Raw genomic sequence first — 23777 nt, 5'->3', positions numbered from 1 at the left:
GATATTGTCATGGTCTGAAACATTGGAAAACAAGGTGTGGAACTGATTTCTCTGTCTTTTTTTTTCCCCTTCCCCAAATATTGCTTCTTTAGGTCAGTAACAGATCCAAGAGATGGAAAGAGAGTAGCGCTCAAAAAGATGCCCAACGTCTTCCAGAATCTGGTCTCTTGCAAAAGGGTCTTCCGGGAATTGAAGATGTTGTGTTTTTTTAAGCATGATAATGTAAGTGAAATTGGTATTTGGGGGAAACTATTTCCTAAGCCTCCTGCATTGAATTAGTAAAGAGCAGATGAAAGTTTAAAAGGGCACCTACAAGTAAAATTTGGAAATTGGCTACAGTTTTATGCCAAATGTGAAAAGAAATAAGTGCACCAGTGAGGTTATGGGAGAATACCTATTGATAGGCTTTCAATTCATACATTCTTATTGAAAGAGATGCACACACACACACGTTTTCTAAGCTGTAGTCTTTCAGTGCTTTGCTTTCCTTTTATATATACTCTTTATGTCTCTCTATGACTGTCTTAAATTTTCACTATTGAGATTAGTGGTTTTCAACCTTAACATATTAGACTCACCTGGGGAGTCCATTTTATCAGCATTTTATTTGAAGGTTTGAAAATTACACTATGAATTGTATGACATGCACAAGCCCTAAACTCCAAATCAGGAAACGTTGAACCTATTGAGTTTCGCATTGGCTTCTGAAATGTGGTGTGCACTCTCATTTGTCAATCTGAATGTCTTTTTTAATTCTAAGAATACAAGCTATTAAATATGTTTAAAGCCCATAGAAAAGGAGCATATATTTGTAGGGAAATAGGTTACTAATAGAAACCACAACCAAGGTTTTTATTGAGGGGCTTGGAAACCTGAGACAAATTAGACCCTTTTTGTGACTGAACAATGAACAAGTGTAAGTGAATTCAAGTGAATTCTAAGATTGATTGATTGACAGGTAAATACTGATGCAAAGCAAATATTGATATTTAGCTGAGGAATAATACTAATATTCAACACAAAAATAGAGTGTAGTGATTTATGTAGTGAGTGATTTAAGTGGAAATAATTGACCCTTGATTTTAAGTGCTTTATTTTTATCTCAATATTTTAAATCAGAGATTAAGTTAGAGATGTGGGAATCAGTTTCTCCTATAAAAACAGTACATCCCTTAAGGTAACATAGGCTAGCTTATTTATGGCTGTGTTTAGAGATGTGAAGACTTATAGACAAATAGACTCGTGTTTTGACAGAACTTTCCTTCAATTAATCCTGAGTTAAAAATTTGATACATGTAAAATTTACCTGGAGGTTGCCAGCATTAGAATATGTTTTCATTTTCATGTGAAAAGAAAAACTGCCTCAAATTCTTTATATAATACTCAACCTATGCTATTTTAATTGCCATAATAAAAACTCATCAGAAAAAAAATTATGATTTCTCATGAGTCTGAGTGCTTATTTGCACAAAAAACTTGAGAACTTTGGCCAAAGGTTTGGTCTCACTTTAAGAAGCAAATTTTGAAAAGTTTGAGGTATTTGTTAAAACTGGGAGTACTAAACTTACCATATGGTTCACTCGAAGCTCCTTGGTTTGACATATTTCATTTTATTGATTATTCCTCTTGAAATTCTCTTGCCTTAATTTTTTTAAAGGGCATTGCTGTGTTTTAGTCAATTGGAATTGCCTAGCAATATGCTTGTTTTAATACATTTCAAAATACCACTTGAAGCCAGGGACAGTGGCTGCATCTGTAATCCTAGCTACTCAGAAGGCTGAAGTGGTAGGATCAGTTGAGTCCAGGAGTTCAAGACCAGCCTGGACAACATAACGAGACCTCATCTCTAAAGAAGAAAGTTTTTAAAATTAGCTGGGTGTGGTGGCACACATCTGTAGTCTCAGCTATTTGGGAGGCTGAGGTGGGAAGATCACTTGAGCCAGGAGTTCAAGGTTGCAGTGAGTTATGATCAACCACTGCACTTCAGTCTGGGTGCAGAGCAGGACTCCATCTCTAAAAAAAAACCACACACACAAAACAAAATACCACTTGAGTTACTATTTTACTACCAGTTCCTCAGATTTTAGAAATAATTTAGAATAATGTCTAGTTCTTTCTTAGTTATTTCTTGACCTTGCCTTAGTGTGTCACCTCAGCATCAAAGAGTGCAGACCTTTCATTGTCAGAGACTCAAGTAAAGGTATCCATGATGAAAAAATATTTCAAGGGTGGCATCAGAAATTTGCTTACTCGGGGCCGGGCGCAGTAGCTCATGCTTGTAATCCCAGCACTTTGGGAGGCCAAGGCAGCTGGATCATTTGAGTCCAGGAGTTCAAGACCAGCTTGGGCAACGCTGCAAAACCCCGTCTCTACAAAAAATAAAAAATTAGCTGGGTTTGGTGGCACACGCCTATAGTCCCAGCTACTCAGGAGGCTGAGGTGGGAGATCACTTGAGCCTGGGAGGCTCAGAGGTTGCAGTGAGCCAAGATCACGACACTGCACTCCAGCCTGGGCACAGAGCAAGATACCATCTCAAAAAAAAAAGACAAAAAAGAAATTTGCTTACTAATGATGTCAATGGCTTACTATATTCCGACCAATGTTGGCCTCTTCTATAAAGGAGGGGTGGTATAATAAGCTGCTGTTTGTCTAGTTGGTATTTTTGCTCATGACTCATTCCTAGTAACTAATTAAGTTACAAAGACAGTGTCAAAGGGAGTAGTGTAAGAAAAATAAACTGAATTTGTGAAAATCACACCAATTAAAACGTAGAAGCAATTCTCATATAGTTTCTAAGAGCTGTGCTTTAAAGTCAGAACTAGGTTTGAATTGTGGTTCTACTATTTTGTACTGTTGTGTCTTGGACCTTAACTTCTCCAGTCTTTAAGTTTTTTTCATTTTCGAAGCAGGCATGGTAAAAGCAGAAATAACTGTATATGATTGTTGCAGAAATTAAATTTTTTTAATGCATACAAATCTGCTCAACACACAACCACTATTTGAAACTGATGAGCTCTATCATAGAAGAGTGCCTGTGACATCTGTGAAAGTGTTTAAAAGTGAAGCACATAGTTGAAGATGGCACAGCACCACTATTTTATATATAATAGATCTCTGCTATCTCTGAGATCTATTTCCAAAAGGATCTCAGGGCCAGCATAACTACTATGTATGGAATGCCAGTCTAAGAGGCAACTGGTATTTGATCTAGTTAAGGCAGCAAATGTTTATTTATTGTGTCCTATGTAAGGAGTGCAGTGCTAGGTCATGTGGAGGATACAATAAAGGCTTAAAACACTTTGTTTTTGAAGGGGTATGTTTAATATTGCTCTGTGTCAGGAGATATGCTAGATACTTTACATATATTAATTAATTTACTCCTTAAAAATCGTGTCAGATAGGGCTTGTTAACCTTACTTTGTGGAGGAGGAACCAAAGACTTGGAGTTACGTAACTTGCCCAAGGTTAAGGTGGCACAGATTGGACTGTAAATCTGTCTTGCTGTAGAGCCCATATTCATTAATTCAGTAAACTTTTATTATGCACATCCTGTATGCCTAAACTACATTAGCTCCTGCTGTCTTTACCTTCAAATAGTTGAAATGATTTTCAAAATGTGATAACTACTATGATAAAAGCACTGTGGGAGGATTGCCTGCATGGTTAAACATTAAGCCAGGACAGCTGTGTGCATAGCAAAGAGCTGGACAACCAAAACCTAGAAATGTATTCAAAGATTCCCTGGAGAGGGGGACCTTAAAACACAGATTCGTGGGTCTTACCTTGCACCTACTAAATTGTAATCTCTGGAGTTGAGGCCCAGGTATCTGATTTTTTAAAGCTTCTCAGGTGGCAGGCAAGTACCATAATATTAAGAAAAGAGAAAAATTGTTGTGGACTTAGAAACTCAAAGATGCATCAAACACAGAGAAGGAAAATCTTAATATGAGCCTTTTGAGAACAAGATTTGATTGAAGAAGAAAGGAATGTCATGATAAAAATGGCATTTAGAAAGATCTTGGTCATTGTAGGAAGGTTGGATTTTAATTTGGATGGCTTTTTATGTGTCAAAGAATAGTAATAAAGCCTGGGAGGCTTTGGATTTTCTTTTGAAAGGAACCTTCAAAGTCACTGTATCAAATTCATTGATTTCAGGTGATCTGACTGAATTTTTACACACATACACACACACATCTGAGTACCTGCTTCACCATCTTAACACATTCACCTTGATGAAGTAACTTGGGGAAACAGAAATGGGTTTAGCTTTCTAAAAATTGGTGTTTAGGCTTATTACTAGTATCTATCTGAGCTTTTGTAAAATCTGGCAGAATCTTCTCTCTACCCATCTATGCATTTGTGCTTGTATGTATATACATGCATAGTTGTCATATGATCAGCAGGGAAAGTGATGATTTAGGTTTTTTTGATCTTTGAGATGAAAGCTATGAATCCTCTCAGAAAAATGCACATATATACAATTTTAATGTCATTTTAGGCTTTCACTTGTCCTCTAAAGCCGATTTAGAGCCCCCTTAGGGTCTATTGATTGCTGCCAAGAGCCCCTGTAATGCAAGTCTTGGACATTTTTCTTGTCTTTAGACAATAACACTAAGTACACAGTAGGCAGCGATTCTATTTGAAGAGTGAGTGAGTGAATTAAAGTGACAGAAAAAAAGAAATCTAAGGGCCTGGAGTGATAACTTCTGTGATCTCTCTCTTGGGGTTACTTTTTCTTGTCCTAGCTCTGGAGTGCTCCAGAGAGGGCTAGAATGAGACAAAGAAGCTTCATTCATTTTCCTCTGTATAGTCTGTCCTAACTCATACAACACCCCTTTGGGTTCATAAGTAGGTTACAGAATCATACAATATGGGAAAAACAGATATGGCCTATCTTTTAATAGAAACATGCTGTTCAGACATTAGTAATACTAAGTGCTAACTAATACTAACTGTTGTGCCGCTAAGGAGTTGGAAAAAGCAAAGGGTGATGTAGAGGTAGGTTACTTTTCAAGGAATTTGGTTTTGTTTGCTGTGTGCCTAAAGTTTATAGTTCTGGGCAGATTACTGTCACATTTAAAATAATACAGTCTCCCATGTTAATGGATTGGAAGACTCAGTGTGATTGATAGGTCTTTTCTTCACAAGTATTGCTATACATTTCAGTATAATCTTAATCACAGTCCCAGCAAGGTTTTATGTCTATATGTGTATGGAAATTCACAAACATCCTGAAACTTATGGAAATGCAAAAGATACAAAATAGCCCAGACAATCTTAAAGAAGTTAAATAAAGTTAGAAATTCATACTACCAAGTATTGAGACTGTTGTCCAATATTGAGACTGAATCCCAGGAGCAACAGAAGGTATAAAGCACAAGATATGGAGCCAGAACAAGGATAGACAGATAGATTAATGGAACAGAATAGAAAGTTTGTAAACTGGCATAGTATATACATGTTCACCTGATTTGCAAGAGAGGTGCCACTATAATCCAGTGGGGAATGGATGACCATTTCAATAAACAGTTCTGAGTCCATGAGATATCCATATTAAAAAAATTAACCTTAGCCATGTACCATATACATAAATTAATTCAAAATGGATCATAGACTTAAATGTGAAAGGTAAAATAATAAAACTCCTAGAATAAAACATAGGCAAATATCTTCATGACTGAGATAAGCAAAGATGTCTTAACTGGACAGATAAAACACCCATAAAAAATTGTTTAATTGGACACTATTAATTTTAATTTCTATTAACATTAATGTTAAGAACTAAGTGTTCAATTAAGAGAATGAAAAGACAGACCTCGGACATATATCCAATAAAATACTTGTTCCCATAAAATATTATGGGCTAGAACAATTTTTAAAATATTCAGTGTTTGAGGAAGACAATTAGAAATAAATGTTTTACTTGATATTTTTCAGACTGAGTTATATATCTAAATATCATATGTAAAGACCTTCTATAAATGAAGACGTTTTGCCCAAAGACTTAATGAAAAATTTCACAAAAGAGGATAACATATCAAAGTGTTCAAAGTCATTATTCATCAGAGAAATGTAAATTAAAACGACATTGAGTTAACACTATGTACCCAACAGACTGGCTGAAATTAAAAAGACTGACAATACCAACTGCTGGCAAGGACATAGATCAACTGAAACTCTAATCCATTGCTAGTGAGAGCATAAATTTGTAAAACTACTTCAGAAAACTGTCAATTTGTACTAAAGCTAAATATACACTTACCCAATGACCCAGCAATTCTATTTCGTATACACTCAAGAGAAATGAATGCATATATTTACTAAAAGAGTGTACAAGAATGTTCATAGCAGCATTACACATAATAGGTAGCAATTGGAAACAATATAAATGTCTGCCAACAGCACTCTGAATAAGTACTTTGTGATATAGTCCAGTTGAATAATAGCACAGTACACATCACCAAAAAGGATAAACCACTGATTCACACAGGAACATGAATGAATCTCACAGGCATAACAGTAAATGAAAGAATCTATACACAAAAGACTTCACTCTTTATTATGCAGTTTGTGTAAAGTTCAAGAACACACAAAATGAATCTTTGGTGACAGAAGTAAAAACAGTGCCAGGATGGGTTTTGACTGAAAAAAGGGTAAGTGGGCTGGGTGCAATGTCTCATGCCTGTAATCCCAGCACCTTGGGAGGCCAAGGTGGGTGGATCACGAGGTCAGGAGTTCGATACCAGCCTGGCCAACATGGTGAAACCCCGTCTCTACTAAAAATACAAAATTTAGCCGGGCGTGGTGGCGCATGCCCGTAGTCCCAGCTGCTTGGGAGGCTGAGGCAGGAGAATCGCTTGAATCCAGGAGGCAGAGGTTGCAGCAAGCCAAGGTCATGTCACTGCCCTCCAGCCTGGGAGACAGAGCAAGGCTCCCGTCTCAAAAAAAAGCAAAGGGGCTAAAATGTCTAATTTCTTAACCTGGGTGGTATTTACATAGAAATATGTGTGTATATAAAAATGGATCAAGTTATACTCAGGATTTGTATACCTTATGCTACAACTCTATAAAAAAAAATAGTAATGATATAGTCTCTACCGTAAAGAACTTAGAATCTATTATGGGGAGAGAGTGGGAAAAGAGTAGCTCCTTTGCTAAATGGGGTTTAGCTGTGTTCCTTATATTCTTATTCTTATTCTTATTCTTATTCTTATTCTTATTCTTATTCTTATTCTTGTCTTTGAGTCCTTGGCAGAGTAGAAACTCGGTGAGTGTTGATTCTATGAATGAACAGATAAATTTCTTGTCTTTATAGTTAGGATTGAGATTATTCACAGGAATTATTTTATTGATAAAGGGCTAACTGAGACTAAGCTATTTTCTTATGTAACCAGTTTATAGTGAATCTTCTAACATCATGGAGGTTAAAATCCTAAAAAGCAGCTAACATAATGAGCTTTTGTGTTTCTTAAAAGATTTGTGACATGTGCAGAGACACTGTTAAGAAATGTGTTTGGTAATGACTATCATTTAAAGACATAACTTTAATTCATTTTTTAATTAGACAAGTCTGCTTGTATTTTTTTGTATTTGAAATCCTTTGAAGAGTGTGGTATTTGAGGATACTTCAACTCTTTACAAGCCAAAGTCTTTACAAGCACATATTTATATCTTAAGGCTAATCTCACCTACTTTATTCCCTCAAATAATAGTGGGGCTTATAGAGAATCTCTGGCTATTTAAATGGGGTGTCAGGCATGAAGTCTGGAGTTTCAAACTCTGGCACTATACCTTCTCACTTAATCATTTACATTGCTTTTGGGATTCCTAGATCATTTCTACTGGTCTAAATACTGTTTTTACCACCTAGAAGCACTGTAGAATGCCATCCTCTGATAAACATTTTGGAGTAGAAAGAGCAGGAGGATAAAACAACAGGCGTTTAAAAAATTCCAGGCATAGTTTAAAATATTGTACCTTTTGAACTAACAATCACAGCTAAATGCTGTAGTGCAAATGTCTATCCCTGTCTTATATGGCTTTTTTACAAAAGGCCTCATCAAATATGGAGTAAGAAAGCCTCATTCTTCTCTATCAAGGTTTAAAATGTATGGTTGTCACTTTCTTCTAGATAACCTCTAATTATAGCAGATAGATTTGAAGTGTAAAATAGCTTTGTATAATGGACGCTGTCACTCATTGCATTCTGTTTCCCCCTTAGACAGGATGTGTGTTGCTCAGATACAGAGTTTAGAGTCCGAAAGATGTCAAGTAAAACACTAATTTCTAACTGCCTTCCTCAGTTGTCAAATATTCATGTTAAAAATTGTTCTGGCACATAATGAGAAATTTGTGTGAATTTATTGGTTTAAAAAATATAGCTGGCTAATTATAGGTTTAAAAAATATATAGAAATGAAATAATGTATCTGTCATATGAAAAAAATTACTCTTCAAAGAAACTGGAAAATCTCTTATTTTCTGTTTATACCAAAATTCTAAATATAAACATTTTAATTCAAAAGGAAAGATAGATATTCCTTATAAAAACATCTAAACTATTTAAAAGCCTCCAACTGGCTTTAAAGTGAGTGAATAATTTTTCATTACAGGAGGCTTTAATGCATAAAGTAAATTTTTACTTAAAATTTATAGTGAGAAATGCTTGGCTGAAACAAGAATAACCTTTAAAATGAACCGGGTTTCTTCTACACATAAATTGCAAGAGGAAACGGAAAAGAGATGGTGGAGAAACCTTTAGATTATCAGTCATACTGTGTAAATCTTATTTAGCTCCTGATTTAGACTAACAAACTTTTTTTTTTAATATGAGAAAATAGAAAATTTGAGAACTGGATATTTGATGATATTTTTAAACATTTACATTTTAGATTTGATCATTGCAATTTTTAACCTTTTTTTCATTAGAGATACTGATTATGGCTGAAATAAGTTTGATATATGCTTGAGAATTATATAGGGAGAGTAAAGGGTAGAGATGAAATAAGAATCTTCATGTGTGTGAATAACTGAGGCCAGGTATTGATTACATGGGCATTCTCTATCCTATTCTGCCCACTTTTATGTGTTTGAAGTTCTCTGTAGTAAAAAAAAAAAAAAAAAAAAAAAAAAAATTAAAGCTACAGATCATAAAATTTGAACTAGTACCACACAATTTATTTCCTGTTAAGTAGTTTCTTCCATGTCCTTTGAGCTTGGTATTTCTCATTAGCTTAGCAAGACAGCGGGGAGGGGATTTGTTTGTTATGTTTTGATGGCAGAAGTTACACGGGTATTATGCTGCTTTTATAAAGGACTTGCGTCATAAAGTCTTTTTTCCTCACCCTAGTGACTTCTTTTCTTACAAGAATCTTGGAATAAAATCAAAAATGCTTAGTATGATTTAAAGAGACTTTGTGTAGTGTATTTCATGTCTTCCTCTTCTACTTTATGTTAGTCTATTTTCTTCCTACCCTCTATATTCCATAAGCACTGGCTTTTCTGTCTCTAGAATCTGCCTCAGTGTCTTTACACTGCCTGCCCATCGATCAACCAACTGCTACTCAGCCTTCAAATTCTAGAGTAGTGTTACTTTAGGGAAGCTTTTTCTCTCTACTCTTCTTTACATTTTTCCTCCATAGTAATAGATGTTGTAATTACATATCTGTAACTGTTTAGTGCTTACCTCTTCTGTAGTCATGAGAGCAGAGATGATGCCTATTTTGTTCAACAGGATAACCTAAAAGCTTAGTGCTTGCCAGGTACAATGCACATAGTAAAGATTTGTTGAACAGAGGAATAAAGGAATAAATGATAGATGTGGCTTCTCACGCTCTTAGAGTAACATTGATTGTTTAAAATAGGGTGTTTATTTCAAAAACTCTCTCCTGTGCAGGGATTTTGGTAGCGTGTGGTGTAACCCAATTGCCTCTCTCACTTTGTAAATCTTTTGGATAGTAAGTTTACGAATCCATCTTAATGTTTAGGACTGTGTTTCTTGACAGACGAATTTAATTTTCAGTGGGAAATTGTAACTAAGCTTTAAATCATTAAAGAGTTGTTAGTATTTACTTGCATTTATGTCGAATTTTGTTTCCTTTTTTGTTCTCTAAATTTGACTTTTTTTTCCTTTTCTCAGGTACTCTCTGCCCTTGACATACTCCAACCTCCACACATTGACTATTTTGAAGAAATGTATCCTAACCAGGGAATGTGAAAGAAGGGGACAATTTTTAAAATTAATTTGTTCTTCTAGCACCTTTTGGGGTTCATGCCTTCAAGTATTTTAAATCTCATCCTTGCAGAAGTGATTGAGTACCTGGAACCAGGTAATTTTGAAATCCTGTGTGTCTGGCAGAGCTCAGTATTATCAACATATCCTGTGTGGTGATGCCACAGAACAGAACATCTGAACAGATATTTAATCCCCACACAGCCTTATGAGATAGATTATTACCATCCCCATTTTTCAGATGAAACCAGTGAGGCAGCTGTGTTGTAGTAGAACCCAGGAAAGTGCTTTTACCACTATACAACAGCTGCCTGTCGGTTAAGAGAGTAATACTGCCCTTTATTATAACACTTGGGGTAAGATAGAAATTGTAGAATTAATGTAAGTTAAGTTGTCTTATGTTCCTTAGAATGATGGTGGTGGTAGTGGTGATATTGACATAATAGCCATTACTTATATAGTTTTTATCAGATGCCGGGCACCATTCTAAGCTCTTTACACATATGTTTATTTAATCCTACAAACATTCTCTGGGGAAGGTATTGTGATTATTCCCATGTTACAGAAGAGGAAATTGAGGCACAAAAGGTAAGAAAATTGACCAAGATCACAGAGCTAGTAAGTGTGGGGATGGAGATTTGGTTCCAGGTGTTCTGACTATGTAGTCTTGCTTTCAGCCCTTACCTATGTGATTCTCAGGCTAGAGCCCTTAACGTTCTCCTGTTACTACTGTTGATGTTTAAAAATAGTATGTTAGACATTGTGAATAATAATGAACTATAAAATAATGGTAAAATAATGCCTGGTGATAGCTCCATGGTAATAATAAAATAATGCATGGTAGTAGCTCCTGGGACTGTGCATGAAAAAAATTGAGACATAAGTTAACCTCCCTGACATTCCTGGGCAAAGTGTCACCAGTTTCCATTCCACATTTAACTTGGTAAAGCTTTAAATAAAAGACAGGAAATCCTAAGTCATTGATTTTGGTAAGCTCATGATAGTGCAGTTTATTCAAACTCTAGGCTTTTTTATTAATACTTTAGGCCTATGACTCAGAATGGAAACCAATGTAATAGTGAGATACTTTTTCTGATTCACCAGTGAGGTAATGAAAATCTCATTCTTACACAGGGGGTTGGTAATTCCATATGAGATTGTTATCTTTGATAACTTCCTAGAAAATAGGAACAATTAAGAGCTTCCCAAGAGAACGAAGCTGGCTAAGGATTTGGGAAACCTTATATGGTAATAGAATTGTCACTGATCAACACTGCTGGGATGTTTTGATCTTTTAAACCAAAAGCTCTTGAATGCTAGTCAGCCCTCCATAGATGTGAAACTGCATCCATGGATGAAAAATATTTGAAAAAAAATAAAAATAAAAACATAAAAAGTACAGCTGGGCACAGTGGCTAACACCTGTAATCCCAGCACTTTGGGAGGCTCAGGCAGGGTGGGCAGATCACTTGAGCCCAGGAGTTGAAGACCAGCCTGGGCAACATAGCAAGGCCTTGTCTCTACCAAAAATACAAAAAAAAATTAGCTGGGTGTAGTGGCACATGCCTGTAGTCCCAGCCACTCAAGAGGCTGAGGCAAAAGGATCAGCTGAGCCCGGGAGGTCGAGGCTGTAGTGAGCTGTGATCACACCACTGCACTATAGCCTGGGCGACAGAGTGAGACCTCGCCCTCCCGCCAAAAAAAAGTGATACAAATTAAAAAGCAATATAATGACTACTTACATAGTATTTATATTTTATTAGGCATTATAAGTAATTTAGAAATGATTTAAAACATACAGAGGATTGGATACAGGCTATATGCAAATACCACACCATTTTATATAAGGGACTTGAGCATCCATAGATTTTGGTATCCTCCAAGGGTCCTGGAACAAATCCCCCTTGGATACTGAGGGGAAACTGTAATCTTTGGTGATATTTTAATCCGCAAATCCTTTATGGAGTTAATCCTTTTGTGCAGTGAAGGGTTATTGGACATGGGGTGCCCCAGCTCTGCACATTCCAAAGAAAAGACTGTCCCTTGACTGATTCCTGGCTGACAAGAATGTCTTTGTATAGCTGAAACCTTGAACCTGGCCAGATGGTTCTGACAAACTCTTATTTTAAAAGTACAAAATTAACCTAAGGGTAGAAGGATTGAGAAAGTTCTTTTCTCCTCAACTGTAGGTCAGTAGTAGCAACTGAGGAGAAAGCATTAATGATTCCATTTCATAGACTTCCTGAAGATTACCTGGGTCTTCATTGAAGAAAAGGAGAGAGCTGGTGGGAATGGATCACCACTTGTTTCATTCAGCAGAAGTACCTTCTTATACCTGGCCGGGAGCTACCCCTCTTTATTCTTTTTAGTTGGTGGGAAGGAAATCCATATAGTAGAAGGCATTCCCATCAGTGTGTAGTACTGTTTCTGTCTCTTTGGAAATGAAGTTGCTGAAACCAAACCTTAAAATTAGAAGAAATTTCCTTTATTAAATATGAATTTTGCTATATTTTAGCATGTGTTGGGGATTCCCAAGACCACCCTCAGGCTCAGTGATTCGCTAGAAGAACTCACAGGACCCAGAAAAGCTGTTATTCCCTTGGTGTTCAAGGTTTTTATTGTGGGTCAGTCACATAGGCATGGAGCACCCATGTGAGTGACCTTAGCTGCTGAGTCTCCAGCCCTGCTTTTTCCCTTCCCCTCCAGAGGTCAAACTAATATGGCGTAGCCCAAGGCCCCAGGCAAAGACAGGTATTCACCGTATATCATATTGTTAGCATAAACTATCTGGCATGCCCAAAGCCTGAGGTATACTAAGATACTATTGTCGGGTGGATATTGCAGTGGCCCAGAGGTTATTTCCTAGAAGTCAGGGGCCAGTCTTGAAGACTTTCGGAATGTGCAGGGTTTGGACAGCCCAGGTCTGCTGAGTTAACCCTTTACTGCACATAGGCCATATGTGAAGAAAGAATGTTTCCATGTAAGATAATTGGTGAATGTGGATATATTGAATAAATGCCAAATATATGTAGGTTCTCTTCATTGGACACTTAGTTAATTCATTATATCCATTTTCTACCTTATAGTTCAGGCACATATTGTTTATATCAGGCATTAATTTTGGTACTTGGTTTGAAAACTGTGTATGTGCTTCTGTAAGATAAGAGTTCTCAGTCACTTATTATTATTGGCCATAATTTAATTGAGTCTAGGAGATCTTTGATTCATCATTATTTCAAATACTTACAAAACAGGAAAAGTTAGCATAGTTATGGTTTAAAACGATGAGTGATATAGGTTAGTAGCTGTTGGTAGCAAATTTCAACCCATTTCATCAGTTAGAATGTTTCTTTGAAATTTTCCTCCTCAAAATTGTTCGCAGATGTTTAAGTAAAGAGCCTTTGTCAAAAAATATTCATGGAACCCTCTGGTATACCATTTACTTAAATGTTTTATTTCATCCTATCATATCACTTAGTTTTTTAGCTTCAGGTTAAAAAATTGACACATTACTCTCACAGTAATTAGCTGACTACAGATGGAAAAATCAAATCTTTCAAACCTAAACTTCAGTAGTCTTCTGTTTTCTGCCTTATAATTCTTAGCTACATGTAGAAGTATGCATAGAAAAAAGGTAAGCATTTTCCAATAGTGGTGTCAATTGGAAAAAACTGAATCCTTTTAACATAAAAAGGAATCATACCTATAGCAGCCACAGGATTATAAAGACTTTTTAGGAAGGAATGATTTAGCTTGGAGTACAAGATACTGAAAACTTGTATTATAGAACAACTATTAAATGAAAATGTAAGAAATACCTTAATTACATATATGCTCTGCCTTCACTGCTGATTCTTTTAGTGTCCTAAATGGGAAGTTTTCCATGTCCTTTGTTTTGTTTTGTTTTGAGACAGAATTTCGCTCTTTTTTGCCCAGGCTGGAATACAATGGCATAATCTCGGCTTGCTGCAACCTCCACCTCCTAGGTTCAAGAGATTCTCATGCCTCAGCCTCCCAAGTAGCTGGGATTACAGGTGCATGCCACCATGCCCGGCTAATTTTGTATTTTTAGTACAGACGAGGTTTCACCATGTTGACCACGCTGGTCTTGAACTCCTGACCACAGGTGATCTGCCACTTTGTTGGCCTCCCAAAGTGCTGGGATTACAGGCATGAGCCACTGTGCCTGGCCATGTGTCCTGTGTTTTTGATACAAATAAATTTGTTGTAGCCAAAGCAAAAAAAAAAAAAAATTCCTCTGTTTCCTCTTTTTTTCTCCTTGAAAAATAAAAAACCTATTACCTAAAACATAAAAATATTAAAGATTAATAGGACCTCAAGTTACTATATGAATTCAGCATACTATATTATCTATGTCAGCAGCTCCCTCTGTAGTATCTCCGAAATATGGCGCACACATTACAAATGGCTTTAGATGTTTTTTAATTTGGAGGATTATTGTGTCTACAGATTTTACAGTAGATAATATTTTGAATTTTAAATAAGTGATCCTGGAATTATGCTTTTAAGAAACTGTTTTTGAGGTCTGTATGAAGTGCTGTTGTTTTAGGCAAGTTCTTAGTATATCGTTATACATCTAATGGGTTCTTTAATACTTAGTTGAATGGGTCAGTACATCGAGTCAAAAATATATATTTATATTACTTAAGTTGTGAGGGAAAATAAATAATCCTAAGTAATTATCCACCGTACATAAAGTACCACATCATTACACTTTTTCTAAGATTAGAAAAGTTGGGATATATATCACATATTCAAGTTTTAATAGACAAACATTTTAAACCAGCAGGTGCTTTTAAACCTAATATAATAGTTAATATAATTTTAGAAAATTTGAGTTCTGTGTGCATTTTGATGTAATCAGATGTAAAGTAAGAGTATCGGTGTATAGTATCATGCAGTTAATCATGTATTTCCTAAAAGAGACTGAAACTGTAATAAAATTATTATGCCAGTGCTCACCAAAAATTTAGTGTGGGTTTTGAAACACCATGCATTTTTAGATAACTCCTTGAAGCAACAAAAAAAAAGTCAATATCTAGACTGTAAGTTTTTATAAATCTGCGTACAGGGTTCAACAGATGTAGGGCAAGTCAGATGTGAAAGGAGCAATAACTTCTATCATGACCTCTGTATCTTTTAACTTTTTGTCTTCATAGTTTTAAATCTATCTAGGAAATATATTATTTAATAATTTTAAAGATTATATATTTTTCTGAGCTGATGTGTTAGCTTTTAAAGGATTACATTTTTCATTTTGTACTTTGAGTTTGTATTTGGAAATCTGTATGCAAACAGTTTGGTACTTAATTACTTTGAGCCTACTGAAATTTAAATCAAGAGAAACCAGTTCTAATTGTTTATTAGAAAACGGAATTTATTATGCTTCAGTCAGGATTCTGGATGCTCTACAATGCACATTAACAGGCCCCTTCCCAGAAAGCACTAGTTACCTACAGGGTTGGAAATAAAAATTTGGTCTGCTTTGGGAAAAGCTTATTTTTAACTTGAAGCATAACTTAGCATTCTATGAAGACGAACATGGGTGGTGTGAGTCTTCTATGCTAGAAGCAATTACATTCTAAACTCAGTGGAAATGAGAAGTCTAGTGGAGTGTCCGTACACGCTGGTTTGTTGGGACAGTCTTGGATTTTACTTGATGTTCTGGCACAATTATTGTGAAGTTCTCACTCTCAGAAGTGTCACTCTTTGGATGATAGGTTTTGCTTGTGCAGGCAGTGTTTTAAATAGGAATCTCTTGTCATAAAGACAGTGAGGAAACCTATGTGTCCATTTCAGCCAGTAAGAGTCTCTAGTGCTTTGAAGCAGCTCTATAACCCTCAGGGAATCTTAGGAGTCATTAAAAAACTAAGAACAATGGAAACAAAATGCATAGATGCTTATGTAAGTGTACTCTTTCTTCAATAATGATACTACTAAGGACCAGAAATCTATATCCTGGGAGCTTTGAAGATTCCCATATTGTAAGAACTTCCTATTCATTTATTCCATAAACATAAGCATCAACTGTGTTTCCACATTCAGGAAATTCTGTTTTATTCATTGTTACACTGCCAGTACTTAGAACAGTACCTGACATAAAGTAGGTACAAAATAAATATTTGGTAAATGAACCAATAGATGATTTCTGGCCCAGGTTTATAATCTAGTGGAGGATACAATCACATAAATAATGACAATAATATAGGTTGGAAAGTATACTGATAGAAAAGAACTGGCCAGGCACGGTGGCCCATGCCTGTAATCCCAGCACTTGGGGAGGCCGAGGTGGGTGGATCACTTGAGGTCAGGAGCTCGAGACCTGTCTGGCCAACATGGCGAAACCCCGTCTCTACTAAAAATACAAAAATTAGCCGGGTTTGGTGGCACGTGCCAGTAATCCCAGCTACTCAAGAGGCTGAGGCGGGAGAATCTCTTGAACCCAGGAGGCGAAGATTGCAGTGATCGTGCCACTGCACTTCAGCCTGGGTGACAGAGAGAGACTCCATCTCCCCACCAAAAAAACACAAAAGAACCAAGGTATCCTGAGAGCACTGAGGGGTTCTGATTTTTACTCTTTCCCATTTTAGTTTCCCACTGAATTACTAGAAAATTCATTTGATGATTTAAAACAAAAACAAAAACTTTCACTTACCCACTATCACTGATCCTTTCTCCTTATCTCTGAAGCCTAGAACAGAAATTTAAAGAAAGGAAAAACCAAAGAAAGGTTGATAGAACAATCCAGGAACAGATAAATTCCTGACTTAACCACCATTTTTGTCAGTATCTGGTTAGCCTTGCTTATTCATTCAGCCAGACCTTTAGCACTACTATGTATATGACATTGTACTAACCTCTGGGATGAATACAAAGATGCATTGTTCATTTATTTAATTTTTTTAAAAATGTAATATGTGAGACCCTATCCTAAATTACTTTATTCATATCTCCAATTTATAGATGAAGAAACTATAGCTCAGAGAGGTAAATAACTTGTCCAACGTCACTTAGAAATAACAGAGCTGTGATTTGAACCCATATTGTGTAGTCCAATGGGCCAGGAGTGCTCTCAACCCACCATGCTCTGCTGCCTCTTAATGCTTTCCCTGAAGGAAGATACTACAATCAATGGGGCAGAGATGAGCTGTAAAGGGATAGCTAACGTGTGGTAGAATGTGCCAAAAGAATATAGGGAGGTAGTGTGGGACTTTAAAAGGAGAGATTACTTCAGGCAGAAAAAAACGATAAGGAAACTATGTGGAGAAAAGACATTTCAGATGAGCATTGATGGATGAGAAGGATTTGGACAGGTAGCATTGAAGAGGATAGATATTCCAGATGGTGAGAGTAAGTATCAGGAGCATAATTAGGGAATGGTAAATCATCTAGTTGGCCAGAGTTTGATATGCAGAAATAATGAGAAATTAAGCTAGGTGGGGCCAAGTCATGGGGGATTTTGAATGTTGAACTAAGGAAATTGGTCTTTATTCAGCTGACATTGGGCCCCAATGAAAGATTTTTGTGATGAAGAATAACAGAATCAGAAGTGTACTTTAAAATCTTAACAAGGAGTTTGTATTTGATAATGAAAAGTTTCTGGAAATGGATAGTGCTGATGGTTGCACAACATTGTGAATGTGCTTAATACCACTGAATTGCACACTGAAACATGATTAAATGATAAATTTTGTGTGTATTTTACCACACTTTTTAAAAAACACCATAACAAGGACCTGACTGTTGGAGCTGAGAGGCAGTGACTGTCGTGAAAGAAGAACAGAATGATGCTTGGCATTTTCCCAGATGGTTTTTCATGATGCTCAATGTTTGTTTTATGCCCTTTCTAACTTTACCCTCAGCAAAGATGTACCAGCAGGTAATACAAAATATGGTTGTTGCCATTACCTTTAAGGAGTTCATGGTTTAATAGAGATGATAGACAGTTTTCAAATAATTATAGTACCAGAATAATCAATTTTACAATAGAGACATTAACCAAATTGTCTTATGGATAAAAAAAAACCTGCCCTGGACTCCTTCTCTACTCCCCTACCCCACCCCCAAAAAAGAGCTGGGAAGACTTACCTGCAACTTAATAATTTTCATAGAATAAAACATGTTCAGTAGTCCTTCCTGTATCAATTCATGTAAGAACAGTTACATATTAGTAGGATAAGTATATTTTCAATATCTCTAGTAACACTCTCATTTTTCCACAAAATTTTAATCCATGTCTAATTCCTGTTCATGGGTCCATGTAACCCTTTTTGCATAGCTTTTCTAATTAAATAACAATATGAAACAGTGCTAATAGATGGCACAACTAAGTGCATAATAGAATATTCATTCTGTAAGAATTAGAAAGTGGGTACTGTGAACAAATGTATTAGGCACTATGTTGTATCATCTATCTAGACAGAGGAGGGAGATCCTTTTAAATGGACCACTATTTTATTTCATCTCTTCTCAACTCCCGTAAAAAGTACTCAGAAACAGACTCTTTGATATACTTTTCCTAAATTCTTCTTGTAGATTTTTGTTCTCTGTTTATTTTGAATCTTCTCTGTTCTTCAGAACTGTTTCTTTTAGTAACTTTGTCTTTTAGAATCTCCAACCACAAATGAGCTACACTGGTGATGGGTAACACTGAGTAGGTAAGGACTAGCGTCTGTAGACTGATGTGTTTAGAGACTTGCCCTCCATTCAAAATGCTGTTGCGGTTGCTTATAACACTGGTAGCAGTCTGCTCTCAGGTTTTAATGACATCATTTGTGCAGCTTTACAATAGATCATACTGGAGTAAATGCTCTCAAATTCTATTGAGCAGAAGGACATTTGACACCAAATTGTCTAGACATGGAAGTAAGTTTTTCAGACCTGTTAAGGAAAGGTTACTTGGGTCTAATTTGAAAGCTCATTGTCTTTTGGAGAAAATGTTAATATTCATTGTATTGGCAGTAAGAAGGACGATGAAGTTTACATGACTGATATGTTCATCCCTTACCTTCTGAATGCATTAAGAGATCATCGAAGAATTTGCCCTTTCTCTTCATGAATGAAGAAACTGATACAGTAAAATGTTCCTAATCTATATAGAGGCTCCTCTTTCAAATTTGGTTTTTTATACTCCAAAAAACAGTGACTATTCCAGTCACTTTGGCTTCTGTTCCTCAGCTCTTAATCTCTGGGTTTGTGTACATATGCATTTGCTTTGGAGGGTTATGACGGTGGAAGATTAATCACCAGTCTCTGCCATCTATGTTTGACAGACACAGAGCTTGCCTTGCCTTCTCCAGAGCACTTTGTAAAGGAGAGAGCTGAAGTTTAAAATAACATCATTTTCTCTAGAATGCTCTTCTTGTTTTATTACATACATGGTTATAGCCTTAGTGAAAAATACTCATCTGACAGACCTTATGGACTGTAACAGTATGTAGAATGACAGCTTTCCCGCTTTTTTCTTTTTTTTCTGGTGATTGGATTGATTTTTTTTTTAGTCAGTTTTAAATTACAACTGAGGTAGTTTTAATTTTTGACATTCTATACAACAAATTTGTTACTTTACAAAGAAAAAGAATCTGCCTTTGCCTGGGAAAGAGATTGTCGTATTCAAACGTTTTAACAACATGACCTTTTATTCCATTGATTTCTATAGAGAAGCACAGGCATGCTTCAGAAAAGGTCAGTGATTCTAATTGAAGCACACCGATTTTTTTCTAGTTGCAAAGGCTCCCATGCTTTTTGTTGCAAAGAAGATGATGAGATTTAGGGCTGACCATTTGTTACAAGAGAACACAATGCTCTCTGTGACACATTGCTGTTTTTCTTTCATGTGGAAAGCATTGTTTGAAATCAACCATATCTGTAAACCAGATTGTCATTATCCACGCTACTCAATGCCCTCACTTTTATTTCAGATCAGCCAGTTTCATATCTGAGTACTAGGCTGAAACTTCCTTCCCCTGTGCACCTGATTTTGGAAGAAAAAAAAAAAAACGAGCAGGAGATTTTATTAAGTCTCACACATTTATGGCTGTAGATTCTTTTTTCAGACAGGAATGGCAGGATTTCAGAATTTGTGCTTAAGGTGCCTAAGCATGTTAGTGTTTAAAGTGCTTAACTGTGTTATTGCTTAAGCATGTTTTAACTGTCATTCATATACTTGTCATAAGAGAATCTGTGGCTTGAGGGGGCCAGGCTTGGGCATCTATGTACTACAGTTTATTAAACCAAATTTACTATGTCTTTTGGAAAAGTCACCTGACTCATATTTGTTCCAATATATATCACATTGAAGATGAAAACTTTTTTTTTTTTTTTTTTTTTTTGAGACAGAGTCTCACTCTGTCACCCAGGGAGAAGTACAATGGCATGATCTTGGCTCACTGCAACCTCCACCTCCTGGGTTCCAGCAATTCTCCTGCCTCAACCTCCTGAGTAACTGGGACTACAGGCACATGCCAGCACACCAGGCTAATTTGTGTATTTTTAATAGATACAGGATTTCACCATGTTGGCCAGGATGGTCTCGCTCTCCTGACCTCATGATCCGCCCACCTCGGCCTCCCAAAGTGCTGGAATTACAGCCGTGAGCCACCATGCCCAGCCAAAGATGAAAACTTTTAAAAAAGGATTGTAGAACCTTTGACCAATATGGGACCTACTTGATAAATATTTAATATTGTAAGATTTCTTTTTTTTGTAATCTGGCTTAGCATTAGTTTCTGTCCATATTAAATGAAAAAAGAATGATTAAGTTTCCATTATCTGAAATAGTAAAGAGAGTTTAGGAATTAAAATAGGGTTTTCAAAGCTTTCTGTCCATATTCATTCTGTAGGAAATAATTTGATACAACATGTTGCCATTTTGTTTTCCCAACTCAGATAAACCAATTAAATATCTTTATTTTGCTATCTGAAAGTTTTTAATGCATCATTAGAACGTCATACAGCATCAGTAGCTCATTGCACTTGGAATATTAAATACGTTCTCAGACTTCAGTTGAGCAGGGAAGCCAGCCCACTATCTTTCTGAACTCTAGATGGCAAAAGCTTTTGACCTGATAGTTTTTTACATAAGACAGTATCACAACTTTTCACACATACGCAGAACTTGAACTGTCCACAATGGTTAGCTGTCTGTTATTAAAAGCGTTTATTCAGCAGTGCTTTATTATGACATATTTATACAACACCTTGTCATCGGTAAGCATTTATTTGTAATACTTTGTAAATTCTCCCAGTTCTTATTGACTCTCTAAATGCTGTGTAATGAATCAGCTTTATTTTTCTTCTTTTTTTCTGAAAGGTGTGAAAAATGTAAGTCATAGACTATGTTGGCAGGCCTGAACATGGGAAGATAGAAAATTGACCGCCATCTACATACGACATAATTTTCTGCTTCAGCCTGAGATCCCAAGAACCACTCCCCTTCCTATGCCCTGTAGTAAAACTCACATCACCTCTTTTAGTTCATTTAAAAGGCCTTCCTGTCTGCATAAAGATTATTTAGTGTATAGCAAATCCTGAGATTGTTTTAAAGAACTGTTTAAAGTTCAAACTCAACAGCTGGATTTTTTTTCCCTCTGCTTTGAAGAGAGTCACTATAGTTGGAACAACTTATTCACGCTAGCTCTTTGAAACACCTGTGTTCCAGGTGAAGCCAAAAAAAAAAAAAATCTAAAGCTTGAATCTAGTCTTTTCACCTCTCCATTAAAAAATAAATATATCTCTAAAACTTCCTAGCTGGTGGGAATGAAATGCTGTCAGTGCTCCCAGCTGTTAGAGGGTAATATTGAATAATAACAAAGCCACACTTAATTTGAGCTTCTGAAAAGCCTCATAACCTCATTATCATTCTCCTGAACTGCTTAACCTTCTGGTTAACCTTCTGATTATTAACCTCTTGACATACTTAATTCAGGTGTGAGAGTTTAGTGAAGCTCATGGGACTGTATTTATTTGATCTTTTTTGTCATGTCCCACTGTGTTGACTTTATTTTTTAAGATTGCTGGACACCAGGAGGCATGTGTTAGGTGGAGACCTAGAGGTTTCAGAAGCCACTAAATATATCAGACTTGCCATAATTGGAGGATATGGTGAATCAGTGGGGCTTTTAGGCACTTCATAGACCAGCTGAGTCTCCTGCTATCAACCCAGTTTATTTGAGAGCAGTACCTCAGGAAACTTAATAGACCTGTAGCACACTAGCACAAATCTGGATTTTAGCCAGAGTACAGTTTATTTATGTGCTGCTTGTATTATTTTGCTCTCTGCATATTCTATGCCTGTCATTATTAAGTATTAATAAAAAATATTGGATTGTATCTTTGGCAGTGGGTTTAAAAATTACATGTTTAATTGATAGTTTACATCACTTAGAGGTGGCAAGAGAACCAGATGGTAGAAAATAGGATCAGGTTGAAGTGGCATTTTTTTTACCAAAGAAAATATGATTTGCATGAGTAAGCAAAGTTTTGGGGTTTTTAATGTGTGCTTTTGTTTTGGGGGGATATGGGGACTATTAATCAGTTATAGAATATTAATCTTTTTCTGTAATTAGGGTTAAATATGAAGAATACTAATCTGATAGGTAATATTTATCACTCTGAGCTCAAGACTAAGAAACCCTTCAGGTTATTAACCCTTTACCAAAACCAGGAGTTACCCTCTGTAGAGGTTCTCAGAGGTCTCACAGAAACTAGTACTTTTAATTGTTCCCTCAAGTTCCCATCTGTCAAAAATATGTCCTGTAGAAAACCTTTCTTGGTCTAAGAAAGGGCTTTTTGTCCTTACGAGTGAATGAGTAAACTCTAAAGGAATGTGACTGTCATGGACATGTTTTTTTGATGCCAAAAACCCTTCATGAGACCACATTAATAAAAAGTGAATAAAGTTTTTCTCCTTCATTGGTGATATCCTTTTGAGATGGCCTAGTCTTTCCTTTTGAGATCACAGTGGCTTAAAGGAGCATTTTTTTTTTTTTTTAAAGACAGTCTCACTCTGTCACCCAGGCTGGAGTGCAGTGGCATGATCTCAGCTCACTGCAGCCTCCACCTCCAGGGTTCAAGGGATTCTCCTGCCTCAGCCTCCTGAGTAACTGGGATTACAGGTGCCCGCAACCACACCTGGCTAATTTTTGTATTTTTTAGTAGAGACAGTGTTTCACTATGTTGGCCAGGCTGGTCTTGAACTCCCGATCTCAGGTGATCCACCCACCTCAGCCTCCCAAAGTGCTGGGATTACAGGCATGAGCCACCGCACCCAGCCAAAAGGAGCTTTTTTGAGTGGTCGCCAGTTTCTTTGTTCCTTATATTCTTTTGCTTTTTTCCCTGGGGAGAATGTTGGAAAGAAATAGGGGCACAATCATACATTTTGAAAAAGGCCATGGACTTTGATATCAGGCAGCTCTGAGTTCAAATCCTGATTTTTTTTTCCTCCACTTACTAGCTTTTTGACCTTCAAAAAGTTATTTGATACTCTTCCCTAAGCCTCAGTTTCCTCAATGATAATGGAGATGAT

The 23777-nt window shown here is 36.4% G+C and overlaps 1 protein-coding gene across 3 annotated transcripts in view; it reads left to right on the top strand.

Moving 5' to 3' along the window:
- The window catches only part of NLK (nemo like kinase), a 163573-nt gene that overhangs the window by 80249 nt on the left and 59547 nt on the right, over positions 1 to 23777 (top strand). For all 3 annotated transcript variants that reach the window (XR_010133827.1, XM_019028377.4, XM_055388689.2), the window contains exons 2-3: positions 93 to 222; positions 10139 to 10194. Coding sequence is in view for 2 of the 3 variants with exons in the window: in XM_019028377.4 (XP_018883922.1) it covers positions 93 to 222; positions 10139 to 10194 (186 nt within the window). In the remaining variant the exon portion in view is untranslated. The remainder of the gene's footprint in view (positions 1 to 92; positions 223 to 10138; positions 10195 to 23777) is intronic.

The sequence above is a fragment of the Gorilla gorilla genome, chromosome 4 (genome assembly GCF_029281585.2).
Source record: "Gorilla gorilla gorilla isolate KB3781 chromosome 4, NHGRI_mGorGor1-v2.1_pri, whole genome shotgun sequence".
NCBI classification, from domain to species: Eukaryota; Metazoa; Chordata; class Mammalia; order Primates; family Hominidae; genus Gorilla; species Gorilla gorilla.
The sequence above is the reverse complement of the archived record's forward strand: the minus strand, read 5'-3'. Positions and strand labels throughout refer to the sequence as shown.